General features: G+C 37.9%; 1 protein-coding gene across 2 annotated transcripts; it reads right to left on the bottom strand.

The window, feature by feature from the left end:
- Positions 1 to 8,888: 8,888 nt before the first annotated feature.
- Positions 8,889 to 14,527, bottom strand: LOC120743346. Of its 2 annotated transcripts, XM_040046969.1 has the most exons (6): positions 14,420 to 14,527; positions 12,852 to 12,994; positions 12,474 to 12,541; positions 10,086 to 11,429; positions 9,273 to 9,745; positions 8,889 to 9,166 (listed from the first exon to the last, which is right to left on the bottom strand). In XM_040046969.1, exons 2-4 carry the CDS (start codon positions 12,902 to 12,904, stop codon positions 10,456 to 10,458), a joined length of 1,095 nt encoding a protein of 364 aa, XP_039902903.1. In that variant the 5' UTR covers positions 12,905 to 12,994; positions 14,420 to 14,527; the 3' UTR covers positions 8,889 to 9,166; positions 9,273 to 9,745; positions 10,086 to 10,455. The 2 variants fall into 2 exon arrangements, with proteins under 2 accessions (XP_039902903.1, XP_039902902.1); XM_040046968.1 differs by having other exon boundaries at positions 9,026 to 9,166; positions 9,273 to 11,429.

The following is a 14,527-nucleotide window of genomic DNA, read 5'->3' as shown; positions in this document are numbered from 1 at the left end:
ATGGGCTTTTCCCGTCTTGTATACAATCAATTTCATAAGTACTGATCTCAGACATATTCTTTAACTCAAGTATTCACCAGAGCCTGTCATCTCTGTGTCTGTGAAGATTACCTTTAAGGCTGTTTTTGCATCACGCAAACAACGAAATCTCTCCTATGAACAGCTGAACATTTTTCATTTTTCAAGTTGTAGATAAAACACAACATTTTTGTCTTTCGTTAAAAGTCAAAACAGACCCAAGTTAAAAAAGCTTAAACAATTATCCACAGTATGAGATGTTTTATGTGTGACGTCAGAAGAACATTTGAAATAAAATAAATTTCCACTGCTTCCATTACAGTTTGCAGATCACAGTGGTTTACAGTATTTTATGACTAACCAGCACCACTATTTGTCTTTAGGATTCAAACAATGTATCAAGAGCTATAAATACGTCTCCATCCTTTGCTAAGGCATCCTGCAGGCTAAACTGGAACCACTGGTGGTTCTGGCTCACAGGATGCACATTTATAATCCCTGTGTTAAAAACAAGTCTTCAACACTTAGTTTAAATGAAAAGTGAAACTATTTTTCTTCATTAATGTTTGTGATGGACATCAAAAACTCCCCTTGCACTGGAGGATGTGATCTGCCGGCCTCACACTGCTATTTCATGATCTATTTTCCTACTTCATGTGCCGACATTAAGAGAGGAGTTGGTGGTAAAAAGACAAACTTCAGAAGACACCATCTTGATTTGTTTCGGTCGTTCTTTTGTGCTTTAGGAGCAGAATTATTAGGAGAGGCTGCTTGGATATAGATGATCTGGAAAAACTTTGAATCGATCATTTTAATGTTCAGATAGTGTGAAACTAATTAAGATGAGACACAGTGGTTCACTGTGAGTTTCTTTGTCTAAAAGAAGAATGCCTTGTAGGAAATTGTATTTGCTTTTGGGCGTAGACACTCCACTTGTTTCTCATAAACGTGAGCTTTCATGCCAATGACACGTTCTTAATTATGCTGCTTGCCTTTTCAGAACAGAAACTGGTGTAAAAATAAAGTGATATTGAAAAAAACCCCTCATTTTCTTTCTTATTGCAGTTACTGCAGTACATTATAGACTTTGGAGACATTAGCACTTCAATCTGTGGATGTAGACGGCACAGTAAACAGAAATCTAATGAACTCATTGACAAACTTTAATAAATAACAGCTATGACCAGAACAGTAAAACCTGACATTGTTTACACATTCAGATTTTCACATTCAGTTTCACTGGCAAATGAGATTCTCATCGAGGGCCAGGCATTTATGCTTTACCAACATGTTCTGATTTAATGTCAAATGTGCATCTCGCACAGCTTTTTCCTCTCGCAGTTGCTCCCATGTAATTCCCTTAAACAGTCAACAAACAGGAGATTTAGCTCAAAGAAACAGCCTGCTTTTAGCTTGGAAATGCAGTAAAGAAGAAAAGATAAATAAATAAAATTCTTTAACAAAAGTAAATACAATACAAAATGTAATGTCATACAGGAACACAGGATTAAAGATTGAGTTTGGTTATTTACCAGTCAGTGGATGTCATCAGCCTCCCTGCTCAGGTGTTGAGGAAAATGAAAGTCATTTTCATTCTCGGTTTTAAAGTGATGTCTCTGAAACATCTGTGGTATCTGTGTTTGTCAGTGTACAGCGACAGACTTGACTGTAATAAACCTGTTTATCCTGTAAAAACCTACATGCGCAAACTTGTGTTCAGCATCTAACGCGTTCACGTGAGAGATGTTACTACTGTAAATAACACGGGGCTGGAAACTAGAAGCTGGGAGTCAAATGTTGCGTTTTCATCAGAATGGTGCTTTGGCAAGATAACACAAGTTTAAATTGTCTCGAAGTTTTGACTAACAACACATTCCAACAAAAAAAAGAAAAATCTGAACTAAAACTGAAACTTTGAAAAGCTTAAAATAAACCCTGAATAATTTATTTTATTTCCTCAGCTAATAAAAGTTTCCTATGGCCATTAGTTGTAATTTGAATATGACTGAACTGCTGCGTTTTGATGTGTTTAATATTTGACTCGTTTTTAGTGATTTTTCAGCAGTGTTGGGCAAGTTACTTTGAAAAAGTAATTAATTATAGTTACTAGTTACTTCTTCAAGAAAGTAACTGAGTTAGTAACTGATATTCTAAAAGTAATTAATTACTTGAAAAGTAACTATTGCGTTACTTTAAAAACCGTTTAACCCTCTGGGGTCCAGGGTATAATTGGCCATTTTTAACTACTTTTGATTTTTCCTCTACATTTCACCTTTAAAAACGATTTACTTTACCTTGTTTGGTATCATCCTTTTCAGCACAATCTCAGGTGTCTGAATTTACAGTTATGTTTTCATTTTGACAAACTGTATTAACACAATTGATCTAAAATCAGACAAAAAACATAAACTCAGAGTAGAAAAAGTTATATTTTTACTGTAACAACCACAAACATGTTTAATGATCATATTCCATAACTTTGAATGCAAATATAAATGTCAATTTTAAAATCCTAAGCACAAGTTTTGCAAACAACAAAGTTACTTGCATCCATTTACCTTTTAGCTTGATTTTTTTAAAGAACCATTTCAAACTATTTACAGAACAATCAGCTGTTCTTCAATAAGATGCCACAAATTATTTGTGCCACTCCAAAAATTTGTGTCCACTATAAAGGAGAACATCACAGCCTGATACCTGCAGGTCGGACAGCAGCAGGTGTATCACTCCTGTTTCTACCTGGAGACAGCAGTCGCCTCAAATCTCTCACATCTCAAAACTCGCTCTCTCTCTTTTTCTGCTCTCTCTCTCTCTCTCTCTCTCTCTCTCTCGCCGTCACTCTTAAAACATCCCGGGTTTTTTAATTTTTGCTCATAAGCAGAGAGGTCTCGCCGCGCTGTCTTTAGACAGTAAACGTGATGAAACTATTGAGGAAAAAGCGCCGCGTATATCTTGTTTATCATGACTCTGGTTTTACGTGGCCGATCAACACAATTTATAAACTGGTATAAATCACCTTGTTGCTTTGTCTTTAAGTGGTCATGTGATTGGCTCACCGCGACTACTTTATTCTTCCTCAGTCAAGCAGCAGCACTCATGCGATTGTTTTGCCCCCTTATGTCCAGCTGTTGTGCTAGACAGTGATCGTGATTACCATCCGCGGGAGCGCGCAGCTGCTTAAAGCTGTAGCGCCCAGATTACTTACAGCTACTTCCGTGCAACTGATATAAGATGTGGTGAGCTGAACACAGCTTCAACCGCCTGTTTGTTGAAAAATAGTAACAGACCGCATTTTCTTGTTAGTAACTGTAACGGCGTTGTAACGATAGGAATAGTAATTAGTTAGATTACTCGTTACTGAAAAAAGTAACACCGTTTCATACAGTTTGTTTGACAGAAATGGAGGAGAACATATTTTGTTCATTTGTTTCTACATGAGCTTTGTGTGATTTGATAAGTATCTGAGGCTGAGACCACAGGACTGTAAAACATAATTTTTGGGCTTCATTTCTGTACTGAACAGTCATTTTAAGATTAGTTAGTAAATAACAATTAGCTAATGTTGTTCATGAGACTAAAGTCATCTCACTGTGGTAATGGAAATATAATATGGCCAATATTATAGTTATTATATTAATCATTATTAGCTATTACAGCAGTGAACATGAACTCTGTGTCAAACACTGAGCTTCAGTACAGATTCAAGTTGCAGTTATTTATATGTCCTATCACCTTAAATCTTCACTCAAAGACACTCAAGTATCTTTGACAGTGTATATATATATGTATCATATATAAGAGACAAATATTTTTCTTTTAATATGTTGGCATTACTAAATTTGGCTCAATGCTTACATATATGTGTAAAAAGAAAATGTACAAGCTGTGATAACTGTTTCTGATAGAATGAAGAGTAGGCTGATTTATGAAACATTCCTTTATTGGGTGAGAAAATCAGACCATGTCATAACTGCTTTAAGTCATACAGAATAGATATCAGAGCCTTAAACAGGCTGACTTCTGCTAAATGGGTCAAACTGGGCAGAAAGTCTACAAACACATAACATCCTTATAGAATATGATGTAACACTATAGATCAACTTACCTCAGAATATATAAAGCATATAAACAATTACAGCAATATGATGCAACAAACACAGCAGTGCTACTAATCCAAAATACTCAAAGCTTCATAGAAGTGGAACCAACATTTATTTTTAGCTCCATTCTGCTGCTGATACAGACTTTAGGTTTCTGAATATTAAACTTTGATCCTGGCAAAGCTGTGAAAACGTGTGACCTTAAATGACATGGATTTACACCTGAGCTTGGAAAATTCTTCCTTTTTTTGTTTTTGTCAGACACTGAATGTGATCATGAGTTTATATCTTACTGAGTAGTAACAGAAGTCTGCTTTTTAAATAAAATTTATGAGAGCTTGTTTGTACACAGTATGTTTTTTCTTTCTTTGTTTTTTGGATTTTGATATTTTTCTCCCACACTGAAAACACTGATATAATTATATTAATATTACTTAATGAGACTGATTCAGGACAGACAGTTATGTTAAACTTTTCTAGCAGTCCTTCACAAACAGGGAACAGTCTGTCTATTCTCTCCATCTGTCAGCTGCTGCTGGCTCTTCCTCCTCCTCTTCCTCACACACTGCTGAGTTTGTCCTGGTGGATCATCAGGGCTGCAAAGCCTCACAGATGATGTGCAGCAGTGGGTCCCTCAGTCTGTCCTCACTCTGGACACTTGCAGTTGTCACACATGGAAATCAAATGTGTGATAAGCTGCAGGATTCAAACACAAGTGTAACTTATAAACACATGTTCATACTTTTATTCCACAATCAGAGAGAAAGAAACAGAGAGAGAGTGCAGACAGACAGACAGGTTAAAGTCTCAGGTGTACACACTGCTACAAACAGGAGGATTTAGTGTTTGTGTTGTTACGAGTGTAAACAAGAAGAGTTCCAGATGGTACAGTGGACACATGTGTGACTGCTGTGATTAAAGCATCTTTCTTTCAGCTTAACGAGTGAACCGTCAGCTCGTTCAAACACACGTTAAAGTCCGTTTGGCTCGACACAACCGAACAGAGGCAGCAATATAACATAGCTAACATTAACAGTGCAGTGAATCCTGCTTGTGCCGTGATGTTCAGGACTGCAAACCGAGCAGCATCACTGACTTTCAGCTTGTTGTGTTTGACCTGTATCCTGACCTGTTCCACTGTGACACTGGGAGATGATTGGAAGGAGGAGGGAGGTAGGGGAGTGGGGAGAGGGCTCTGTAGTAAAGGTGAGGGTGGGTGGGTGGTGGTGGGGGGGGGTTGTGGGCTGGTCAAACCTGTTGAAGAAGTTAACAGTTAGTTTATGTTATATATTTTATGCTTTTTGTTGACTTTTGAGAGCTTAAGTTGATATTTTAAAGCAATCAATTCAATGCATTTCATTTATGACATTATTGTAGAGTCTATAAAGCTATAAAATGCACAGCTCCTTCCGGCATGGCCGAAAGAGAGCTGGCCTTGCAGTCACACAACACAGCTCATGGTTCTTTGTATTTGTAATATGGTAGACTAATGTGCCTGTGTTAATTCAGCTCCATATTGTTGCGTGAAGTTGCACTGGGTTGGGAGTGGTTGTGTGTGTGTGTGTCACATTTTTGGTGAGCCAATGGCTGTAATGGGGTTGGACTAATTAGAGGCAGGTGTTACTGATACACTGGTCTACTTATAGCCCACACTACAAACACTGCTGTGCTTTGTCTCTCTGTGCAGGTATGTAATGTGATGAAATCTGATATGTTTGGGCTGGATGGGTTTTGCGCTATGAATTCTATAGTGAATGTGTCATTTTGTCTCTCTGTGCAGGCCAGGGCCTATTATATGCCACACAGAGGCTGGAGTGACCACTGGCTATATACTTGCAGGGTGGTGGGTCTCAGAAGACAACTTCTAACCCTGTTGAGGTTCAACACGTGGAGTGCAACTGGCAGTGTGGCATAGCTGGCTCTGGCCTTGGGACTGTGCGTTTTACTTGATTCATAAATGGGACACTGGACTGTTTTATCTTTTATCTTTTGATTATTTGTCAATAAATTATCTTTTAGAATTTTATTGATTGTCATCTTTTTGCCCACAGCTAAGACGGTTGGACAAAAGGACCCCCTGATGATCCTCTAATCGCTAAGAGGATCATCAGGTGGTCCTTTTGTCCCCCTGTGGGGGGATACTCCCACTAGGTTTATATCTGGGACTCTCCACCATTTGACCTTAGAACTGAAGAAGCTTCTCGGATGAGAGGTGAAACGTCTTCAAGTAACTTAAAGAAGTCCAGACACTTTTCTTTGCAAGCTCCTTTGACTTCATCCATGGGCAGCAAAATTCCAAACTAATCAATACACATGCACCTCAGCAAATTGTAAAAGGGCAAAGCAATTTAAAACTTACAGTTTTTTGACTAATGTAGGTTTCCTGCGAATGGAGCCTTAGCTTGACGCTCCGCTCCTTGATAGTTTCTCAATATTTACTTCAAAAGTCCAAACAGGTACACAGCAACAGAATTCCAAATTATGAAAACTTATAAAGCTCAATTCAAAATGAAGAGAGATTGCCAGGTCAAAAAACCATGTGGCTCCACTCTCCTCTCGCCCAATTTCCTGTTTTTCTGCACTATCAAAATAAAAGCATACATTTCAAATTAAACTGCATGTAGGCTCCTACAGTAGGTTAATGAGATAAAATGATTCAGCTGACTTTATTATTGTTTTCTGATTATTATTATTTGATTTTGAGTTTTCTTTGCCCTCACTAAGTTGCTCTAATAAAATATCCTGCAATTAAAGTCTAAATTGTGGACATTGTGGACTTCTGTGAAATAGGACAAGAAATCTGAGTAGTAATCTTTATTTATATAAATAACTCTTACCGATTACGCCAGCCTTCTAAGTATAAGAGTCACTTGAGGCCTACTGTCCAGACCCCTCATTAACCCGTTTGATTAGTAAATGCACCGATATATGGAAGAGCTACCGTTAACAGGTGTGACTGGTAAGATTTGACTTGAAAGGATGCACAGGTTTTTGATTATGTTATCAGCGGATCCAAGGAACACACCTAAACACCAAGTTTGTTAAAGCTGGGCTATTCCCTTCACCCACACTGGCTCCATCTGAGCTCTGCATTACCTCAGAGAGCCAAACAGATGTGTATAGGTTGCTGGTCCTGAAGATCGACAGGCTCAGCTGATTTATTCCTCTGTTGTTACACCAACAACAGACTGTACACCCACTTTGTCTTTGCTAAACTCTTACTTTAAATTCTTCCCTATATATTTTCATTTTACCACCAGTATTTTAGAATATACTTTGGCTAGGCCTCTCCAAATCCTTTGTTTGTCTGTTTTTTTAATTGTATTTTTTTATTAATGTATTTATTTATGTTTTGTTTTGTTGAGGTAATTCAGAAGTGGACTCGAATCATTGCCCTGCTGCATACCTTGAGTGTGTTTGAACTTATATATTATATGAAGTGGCTTGCAAAAGTATTCGGCCCCCTTGAACTTTAACACATTTTGTCACATTACAGCCACAAACATCAATCAATTTTATTGGAATTCCACGTGAAAGACCAACACAAAGTGGTGCACACGTGAGAAGTGGAATGAAAATCATACATGATTCCAAACATTTTTTACAAATACATAACTGCAAAGTGGGGTGAACTTTCTGTTAATGGTACTCATGGCCATTGATCAGTGGTTGTTGATCAATGGTCAGGAGAATTTGCATAATTAAGATGAAGGAACTGACCTCCCAGCCCATTGTTCCTTCAGTGGGCTGGTTTCAGTCATTATGCAAATGTACTGTTTATAAGGTTTGGGGAAACCTGCAGTCAGCTGAGACTGAAGAAGTCACTTAGATGAGTGACGAAATGTTTCTCCCACTGAAAATGCTGCATCCAGATGAACAGAATTATCTTTTGGAGATTTACTTAGCTGTAAGTAAATCTGATTTATTACTTTATTTAATAAATCTGATTAAGAATGCATGAAGACGTCTGGCAATGTTCACATTCTGTTTAACTTTAAGTGGTGCAGACTAATGAAGTAGTCTAGTGACAAAAGTTACAAATAGTTTTTTGAAATGAAAGTTGTTTATTGAAAACAAAAATTAGCGAAGGAATTATTGTGAATAAGTTTATTATCTAAATAAAGTTGCTGCTAGCCTTTTCTGTCATTGTTTTGTTTAGATGGGGAGTGAAACTATTTCTTTCTGACATGTGGGGAATGATGTAAAAAGTTTGAGAACAATTGATGTGGTCTCGTGTCCAACAGGAGGCACCAGCTGCTTTGTAATAAATTGCTAGTATGGGGTAGTTTAGAATGAATAAGTTGCCCTAACTTAGTCATTTTAAGTAAGCCTCGCTTAGTTTTTTTGAGGCAGCGAGTTTGCATAATTTTTTCGAGTTCTGAGAACTAATTAGATTTGACAGCGCTGATGCTGGGTTTGGCTTATACCTTTATTGTGAAATGTAACTATATAACATTTGGAAGGTTTTTATTATTGTGAGCTCAAAAATTGAACTTTGTAGGAGTGCTGGACTTTTTTCATAATTTAGCAAGCTAATTTTTATAAGTTACAAATTCATTAATGTATCTGTTACTAGCAGATTTGTTGTTTTACTGGAATTTGGATTTTTGTTTTATTATGGTTTTAAAACCTGTTCCCCCTGAAATGTTCACCTTTACTAAATTTAGTTTGGTTTGTGGTTGTGGCTCACATCTTTGACATGGGGAACCAGAACACATGGATTTAAATGCAGACTCAGACGAGTGACACAAGTTTCAATGATTTTTATTAAGTAAAGGATGGCACCGAGCCAGAGGATCCAGTCCAGCACACACACCAGGAAGGAACTGAGAAGGACACAAGAATCCAAAATAAGGACACTAGGAGAGTTTCCTTCTACAGAGAGGTGATGTAATCCTGATTTACTGCTTCTGGAGTGTAAAACATCGTGTAGGATGGAGGAGAAACCGATGTTTGAGCACACTGCTGGTTGTTGAGAGCAGGTGTGTTGACTGAACTCCACCAGCTGATGGAGCTGTGCTCACTGGACTGGAGAATCCTGCCACTCACTAACACACAAACCAACAGGAGGAGGCAGCAAGACAGAGAACAAAGATGAGATTTTTCTGTTCCAAGCTACAAGATATTGTTACAGTTTATAACTCATCAACCCACCTTTGGTGTGAGCAGCCTCGGCCATTAATGATCAGCGCATCAGCTCTGCTACCTCGTAGGAGTCCTCGTTGAACACCTCCAGTCTCAGCTCCAGATTCAGCCACAGATCCACGTGAGCCCCTCGGCACGTTACAGTCACCAGGCTGTTTGCTCTCAGAGTTCAGCTCCCCTGGATTACTGACTACCTGACAGGCGGCAAACTGCGGTCTACGGCTGTTACTCTGGACGTATATAAATATCTATTAAATTATATATCTTATGATATATAATTTAATATTTTTTTAAAAAAATGTTTTTTAATTTTTTTCATTTATTTAGAATAAATGAATATACATTATTTATTATACATCCAATTCTAGATTTATAGATATATAATTTTATAAATTAGAGGGAGTATTGTTCCCACAACTATTATGAAATTGGAATTCATGTGTTTTTTCTCTAATGTTTGACTGTCGTTCACCAGTTCACACCTGTCCCTTAAAAGACTGTCTCTACATTCATCTTGGATCATTGGGGGAAATATGAAAGACAAATTGTGTTTTCTCCACATTGTAAATGTGTTTCATGTGGACAAAAGGATAATTTTTGCATTATTTTCAGCACAGACACATAAAATTATTTTAATTAGATTTTTTTAGAGTCGTCTCAATCATTGCAGATTCAGAGGGATGTGGCAAAGCTTTAGAGGTCTGTTGTTCCCACAAGAGGACTTAAGATTTTGGTTAATAATTTCAACTAACCCAACTTTAAAATTCAGGGTGATTTTTTGTCTCATGTTTGACATGGCACTGTCGTTCACCAGTGCTTAACCAGTCCCTTAAAAGACTGTCTCTACATGCATCTTGGATCATTGGGGGAAATACGAAAGAATAAATTGTGTTTTCACCACGTTGTAAATGTGTTTCACGTGAACAAAAGGAGTTTTTTGCCAGTGTTTTCAGCACAGACACATAAGATTCAATTTTCTTACGGCAGCTCTCTTTTTCTTCTTTTTCACTAAGTTTCCTGATATTTTGAAAGATTTTACATGTGACTGTGAAAGACTTCAGTTTGAAGGGATCACACTTACATCTTTCAATGCTTTTATAAAATGCACCGCATGGACCTAACATGTTGGTAGATGAGCAGGTGAGAGTTTGGAAGCAATTTTGTCCACTTAATCCGTAAAATTGTGTGAATGCTACAGTTGTGGAAAATCCATATTTAAAGCGCCAGAGATAAGCTTTTTCGAGAAGTAGACACAAGTACAACCTAAACAAGGACTATTGAATGTATAAATCAGAATATCCTCCACTAAAATTCCAAACTGTTGCAAAAAAGGTTCCAAAGCTTCACATAAACGAGGCTCGCTGTGCTTTATTTTTCCAGGAATTTCCTTTTTTTTATAATCTGGCTCAAATGCTGGAGATACAATGATATTTTTACTATGTTTCATGACAACAATAGCAAATGCATACTGCTTTTGTTCATTACTCTGAAGGTATTCTTTCAGAAATGGAAAAAATCTGTTTGGATCAACACTTGCAATTTTTTCTGGAATTGTTTTCTGCATTTCTTTGATTGAATGATAAAATTTCTCTTCCTTTTTATTCTGTTGACAAATCGATTCACTTTCATCCTTAAACAGCTTCATTTTTTGCTGCTCTTCCGTACTACAAGTATTACGTTTGTTGTGGTGTAAATTTGGTAGAATTTTATTTCGATGTTTTGCTTCGGCTGCTGTCAACATCTCGGAAAAAATGTGTGTATTGAAAATTTGAACTTCAGAGAAAAAAATAATTTGATTACCAGATATGTGGAGAATCTTTGAATGGAAAGGATTGATAGAGTTTGGATAGGCAGGATTTCTTTTTGGTTTAACAGCAAGATCATCTGGAAACGACAACTTTCTTTTGAGGAAGTGACTATTTTTGGATACAAGAAGATTATTATGGCCATTTTTATGGGTAGAGTTTTCAGCTTCTTTAATTTTGAATTCAAACTTTTTGCCATTTGCAAATGATTTTTGTAAAAGATTTCCAAAATATAATTGTTGCGCTTTTTTGCTAGTAAAGGTGCTGATCTGGGTTGATTTTTTAAATTTATATAACTTGTATTTGAAAGTGAATTTGAACTTATCTTCTATTTTCTGGTGCCAGGGTGCAGATCTCTTCACTAAAGAAAGAGAGGACAAAAAGGCGTGATGAGAACATTTACAGCTGCTAGAAACTGGAATTCAAAGGTTGATTTGTCCAAATGATCAAAGAGATGTCACAATGCAGCAACGACCACGTTAAGCAACATTTCCCGAAAGGTTAAAACACTTTGGAAATAAATAAAAACACAATCCAATGATATTAAACTGAAAAAAAAAAAATCTATTTTTACTATGTTTGTACTATTACAAAACAAAACAAAGCTTCTCATTGGACAAGAAAAAAACAAGCTGCTTGAGTGCAGACACAATAATTTGCTGGAGTCAAATTCAAAATAAGATTTGACTTAATTTTCAAAATAATTTGTCTCTCTATGTAATTAAATGTTGCTCACAACTTCAAAATGTAAAAACAAAATGATTCTGGTCCCACAGAGACACTTTCAGTGTCAGGGGTTCGGTTTCTCTGCTCTCTGTGTCTGGTGTTTTGCCCCGGGTCCTTGGGCTCGTCTCTCATCCCGCCTTTGATTGTGCGCACCTGTGAGGCTCCACCTGTTCCTGACCACCTGGCTGATAAGACCACTATTAAGCTGAGGTTGAATCCTGTCTTCGCTGGATTGTTGAACTGCAACCCTGACTATCGTTTCTCTGTGTTTGTGTGACATTGTCCCTCGTTGTGCTTTGCCTGACCTCCCACTATCTCTGTGCACAGGTTTTGGACCCCACCAGTTGTGTGGTTGAGAGCACTGTAAATATTGGACAGGTTGGACCCCCCCTTGGACCACTAACTCCCTGGCACATTTGCTCACTCATTGTAAATAAACGCACTGAACTGCCGTACCGAGTCTGCGACTGAGTCGCCTGTCTCTTTCTACGTGACATTCAGAAGCAGTTTGTTAACCAGAACCTGTGATATATATTATATATAAAACTAGGGCTGCATGTAACATGTAAATCATGTAATAATACGCTCCACTAGAACACCCAAACACCCAGACAAACTTTGAGTTTACAGTTGTTTTTTAAAATAGTACACTACATTAGATTTTTCACTTCCAACCCACCTTTGGTGCGAACAGCCTCGCAGCTGTAACGTGCCAGCTTTCTCATCTTTCTCATTTGCCTTTCCGGCCTGAAAAAAGACAAAGATTTGAGATTATTTTCAACTTGATTTGAGGAAATGCAGTCTATGAAAACAGATCTAAAAGTATTACTTTGTAATTTTACAACAAAGTGTAAAAAATGACTGCAATTCAGGTTATGCAATACTTCTGTTAAACACCTTAAATTAAAGCTAAAGGTCTGAACTTCAACCACATCTTGATTGCTTTAATTCACTGTGGTGGTATACAGAGGAAAAACTCTCCCAATACCTATGATCCTAACTGCATACTATTTAGAAACAGTTATAGTTAATATCCAAACTGTTATAAGATTCTTGCCTTTTGTGGATCCCAAGGGTACATGCTGAATTGACTTTGAGGTCAAGCAACATCAGTGGTGTTGGTATAGATGGTATACACTGAGATACACGGTTGATTGACTGTGCATTCAGTGCACGCTGATAAGATGTGATGACTTCAACCTGAGAAAAAACAATATTACGTGTTACAATATTACAATCTTACAGCACTTTGAATGACGCTGAAAGCTGCTAGCCCCATATCATGACAGACACACCTCGTTGTTTTGCATCATTCACTGTTGTCTGCATGTCCAAGCAGGTTACCGCCCTGCAGTTTTACAGAAGTTTCCTGACTCAACTTTCTGTTCCTCTTAAGGTCTTACACAAAAGAAACTGAATGCCGTGAGATGACTTGTTGGGAATATAAATGACGCAGTCATGTTGTGCCATTCATATTCAAAATGTAATATAGTTTTACCCAAATACTGAGTAGTCCGTGCATCTACATGAGAGAGGGTGTCAGGAGCATCCTAAGCTTATTGCATGCTGCTCTTTGTATCATATTTGTATTGAGATTTTTGGTTTTTCCTTTATAAGGATTTATTCCCTGAGGTTTCTCTTGTGTGTTTGTCTCCTCCCCGTGTGTTTGCATTTGTCTCTCGCCCCTCCGTGTGTCTTGTGTCTCCATGTTTTCATCTCTTTTTGCCCGCTCTGTGTCTTAGTCGTGTCACCGTGTTTAGTCTCACCTGTCTTGCCCTGCTCCTCTCCTCGTGTTTCATCTTTTCCCTCCCTGTTCACGCCGGCTGCTGTGTCAAGCCTGTGTGTTTCCTGTTTTATTTTGACAGTCTTGCGTCCCATGTTCAATGTGTTCTGCTTTGCGTCGCTCTGTCTCGTCACCTTTAATTTGTCCCAGCTGTTCCCCCCGTGTGTTTCCACTTCCCCGATCACCCTCTTGTGTGTATTTATTGTGTCAGTTTTGCCTTGGTCTTCGTCGGTGTGTTGTGTTCCTCCCGGGAGTTGTCTGTGTTTCTTCCAGTGAATCCCTCCTCGTGTTTCCGTGTTGCCTCCAAGATTATTCTAGTGTTTTGTGTTTACTTATTTAGTTCTCCCAGTTTAGGTGTTTCTCGTTTTGGTTTTTTGTTATTTTGGATTTTTCCTGTCTGAGTTCACATTTTGAAAATCTGCCTAAATAAACAGCACGCCCTTAGTTAACCACTACCTTGTCCCTGCGGTCTATGTTTGGGTCCTCGTACCAACCTCACACGATCTGCACTCACCAAGAGATCGTGACAGAGGGAGAGAGCTCTGTATTCATATAGACATATAGAGAGATTTATAGATGTATGAAAAACTAACACATTTACATTAATAGTTTGGCTTCTTTTTGTCTAATAGCTTTAACCCTGAGTGTTTTGTGCTGATTCAGCCATGGTTTTTTTTCCCCCATCTGACTGTCTGAGCTGCCCCACAAACTCTTATTTGTATCTTTAACCCTTGTGACATTTCTCTAGTAATTATAATCACAAGAAGGAATAAGTCAGATTTTTCCTTCTTGTGACTGGATTATAATTCAAAGAAAAGCTTCAAATAAACAAAGAAACTTACCTTCGAGGTAGCAGAGCTGATGCGCTGATCAAAAAGGGCAGTTTTGGGAGGTCTGACAGAATTTATGAGGATTCCTGATCATGTGGTCAGCCTAACTCCTCCCCTCCT

This window comes from Simochromis diagramma, unplaced genomic scaffold (assembly GCF_900408965.1).
Source record: "Simochromis diagramma unplaced genomic scaffold, fSimDia1.1 OVJJ01000106.1, whole genome shotgun sequence".
In the NCBI taxonomy this organism is placed as follows: domain Eukaryota; kingdom Metazoa; phylum Chordata; class Actinopteri; order Cichliformes; family Cichlidae; genus Simochromis; species Simochromis diagramma.
The sequence above is the reverse complement of the archived record's forward strand: the minus strand, read 5'-3'. Positions and strand labels throughout refer to the sequence as shown.

Bases quoted from the DNA above. Each gene is read 5' to 3' on its own strand.
- LOC120743346 (XM_040046969.1), bottom strand. From the start codon at position 12,904: ATGTTGCTTGACCTCAAAGTCAATTCAGCATGTACCCTTGGGATCCAC. The intron at 12,542-12,851 runs GCAAGAATCTTA...GTCTTTTTTCAG, and splicing joins ACCCTTGGGATCCACAAAAG to GCCGGAAAGGCAAATGAGAA. The intron at 11,430-12,473 runs GTGGGTTGGAAG...CTCTTTCTTTAG, and splicing joins CGAGGCTGTTCGCACCAAAG to TGAAGAGATCTGCACCCTGG.